Source organism: Sinocyclocheilus anshuiensis, unplaced genomic scaffold (assembly GCF_001515605.1).
Source record: "Sinocyclocheilus anshuiensis isolate Anshui unplaced genomic scaffold, SAMN03320099.WGS_v1.1 scaffold480, whole genome shotgun sequence".
Lineage (NCBI taxonomy): Eukaryota > Metazoa > Chordata > Actinopteri > Cypriniformes > Cyprinidae > Sinocyclocheilus > Sinocyclocheilus anshuiensis.
This window is the reverse complement of record NW_015555743.1, coordinates 52,439-55,602: the sequence shown is the minus strand read 5'-3', so window position 1 is coordinate 55,602 and position 3,164 is coordinate 52,439. Positions and strand designations below refer to the sequence as shown.

Below are 3,164 nucleotides of genomic sequence, written 5' to 3'. Positions count from 1 at the left end.
CGGAACTTTCACGCTTAGTAACACATACAGCTGTTCCCTCACCACAGTGCAACAGTGAAAAGGGACCCGTTTCAAACAGTGTCACGTTCGGAACGCTGTTTAAGCGACATACTTATTGCGGTATTTTAAAAATTCATATCATAACAAAAATAAACACCGGTATTCGGTATGAACCGAATGACTCGATTCGTTCCAATGCTTCTGTGACCTCAAATGAGCTTTAAAAATGCAATAAGAGTCTTCATAAAATGAAGCAAGTCGCTACGAGCAGATAAAGGCTTCAGTGTGTGCAGATACTGATAGCGTCTGTCCTTTCATCAACTCTGTGTTCTTCAGCACCTGCGAGGGTCACTTCTGTGGACACGCGGTCGATGGCGAGGACGTCTCCAGCTCCATCGTCACACGCCTCGATGTAGAACTTCTCCGCAGTCGTGTGTCTGTCAGCGAGAGGAAAGACATTCAATGCATTTAATGCAGTCAAATCCTTACAACAGAGCAGAACTTATCCATATGTGCCTCTGAAATCATGCGTTATTACATCACATCCTTAAACTCTATAATAACCAGCACTGGTATAAATGATGACAAATGTATTTAACACTAGGCCTGTCGCAATAATCAATATATCGACTTATCGCGCAATATATGTACATGACCTCAATTATTTTTGGTGACGCAATATATCGCCCATTATATTTACTTAATAATTAAAGTCACCATGTTTTGTACATTCCACTTGTGCCTGTGTCTTTTGCAGCTTCTCGTACATAACGTGGTGTAGTCATGAGCTGCTAGTTCACATTTAACAAATGCTTCTACAAACAAAGTTTCATCTGCAGATATGGTCTTGTTTAGGGATCTGACGGACATCTGACTGCTAAGTAGTGCTTGTGTTTTTCAGCAATACAGTGCACTCTTAAATTACAGAGAAAAGAAGGTCAGGGAAAAATCTGTAGATGGAAAAATCTCCATACAAGTTCTTTATGTGCATTTTTCTTTTTTTCTACTTGTTACTTTGCACTTTTTGTTAGAGAATGTTTATTTACTATTTATTATGGTTTTTTAAGGTATCTAATATTTTGATACTTAATTTCCATGATCTAAATATTCTTAAAAATTAAATTTGGAATGTAATTTGGAAGTGTGTAGGCTGTTATGCTGTTACATTATGATTATATATTCAGTGGCATAAAATGATCTTTAAAATGACAATAATATCGCTTATCGAAATTATTTCTGGGGGAATATATCGCACAAAAACTTGTTATCGTGACAGGCCTAAACACTACACAACTTATTATATTATATTGCATTACATTATATATAATTTATAATGTACTGCAAACTTGCATATTAATTAGGCTATGTGCATTAGACTGTATGTAAACTTTATTTACAAAAATGTAGATTTGCAGCACTTAAAAATAATTAAAAAAATGTATTTGCTGAAAACAAGTGAATTTCTTACAATTCTCTAAATTACTCCCTTATTTTTTTTTTTATATAATTTGATTTTACATATTTTGGTGTTATTATTATTTGTTATAATAATAAATACGCCTATTTCTAAAATGCCAAATGACATTAAGAATTCATGTTTGAAATCACACTAATAAGAAAAATGAATAGATCTAACAGATCGAAGTACAGAACTCAACAGAATAGAATATGTTCAATGTTTCATTTCTTTATAATTATTACAATTTTAAAACGTTCATAGTATGGGCTTTTGTCACAGTATTTACATCAGACTCTTCAAAAAGGAGCCAAGCTTCAACACATAACTAATAAATTAAAAATTAGATTATTATTTATTTGATTAAACATTTTTCATACAGAAATGATCTCAGAAATGATGTTTTAAATTCCTTTTTTTTATTGTTGTGATTATGTTTTTATGATTATTTTACTTCATTTTATGTAAAGCACTTTGTATTATCATTGTGTGTGTGCTATATAAATAAACTTGCCTTGCCTAGTGACATTTAGTGATTTTTTTATGCGTAAATTACTTAAAATTTATATTGATTAGCCTCCCTTATGAATGTATAATGTGCTTTTACATTTTTCTCGATTCATTATTAGTTATAGTGATAGCAAATATTATAAATATCATTACATATATATACATATGTATGATTTTGGCATGTGCACGACGACGACGTAATACATTTTCATACCGTTACATCCCTACTCCAACCACATTTTTACCACCATAAATCATCTGTTTCCTAAAACATGTTACATTGAAATCAAGTAAGTCCTCTGGTGCACCTGACTTCGAGGCTGCATGTATGACGACAACGACGACGACGACGACGACGACGACAACAACAACAACAACAACAACAACAACAACAACAACAACAACGAGTTAGCATAGCTAGCTAACAACAGTGTGACCAGTTTTATTCGAGATTCATTGATTTTTGACTGTAATCTGATCAGAATGGTTGATGAATATCAGCACTAAGTTATCTGTGGCTCAAAACAGAACAAGCCGCTCACTTAAATAACATTTCGGGAAATAATAATGGCCCTACTTGCGGTCTAGACAGGTTTTGAGACACAGCCTCAGACTGAACTCACAGCATTCAGACTTTAACCGATCAAAGACGACCACTGAACTCTCTTCGACTTATCTAATCGATAATCAGGAATCGATGAGCGTCAGAGGAGGCGATTAATACTCACAGATTGAAGGTGTTGTAGGTGCTCGCCATTTTTCCATCAGTTCGTTCCTGACCTCCGTGACGTGTCAATCCAGCAGCGAACACGAACCGGAAATGACCTCTGGAGGACAGATAAAAGTCCCGTGCTGTAATAAAAGTCCCATGGGATATGCCTCTCTCTCTCTTCTTGCTGCTTGATATTGCAAATTGGTGTGCCTTACCATATTATTTTAATGTATTATCCTAATTATGAACGCACTGGTTTGTAGTGTAAACAGTTTTACCGTTTACTGCACTTTGTTATTCTTCTCGTTATTTTCCTACAGCGGTTATTGAACCGGAAGTCAGCAAAAATAGTTACAGTAAACTTAAAAAAACAAAAAAATTGTAAGAATATTTTTCATTAATTTTTTTCCTGATTCACATTCCAACACAACAATCCCAAATGCCTAAGATTAAAAATATGCATTCAAAATTAAATAAAATAATTAA

At 34.0% G+C, this 3,164-nt stretch overlaps 1 protein-coding gene across 1 annotated transcript in view; it reads right to left on the bottom strand.

Moving 5' to 3' along the window:
* The window catches only part of sacm1lb (SAC1 like phosphatidylinositide phosphatase b), a 26,840-nt gene extending 24,085 nt beyond the window's left edge, over positions 1-2,755 (bottom strand). Inside the window, exons 1-2 of the mRNA XM_016466879.1 lie at positions 2,695-2,755; positions 340-437 (exon numbers count right to left, since the gene is read on the bottom strand). Of these exons, the coding sequence (XP_016322365.1) occupies positions 340-437; positions 2,695-2,723 (127 nt within the window). The 5' untranslated portion in view covers positions 2,724-2,755. The remainder of the gene's footprint in view (positions 1-339; positions 438-2,694) is intronic.
* Positions 2,756-3,164: the final 409 nt, after the last annotated feature.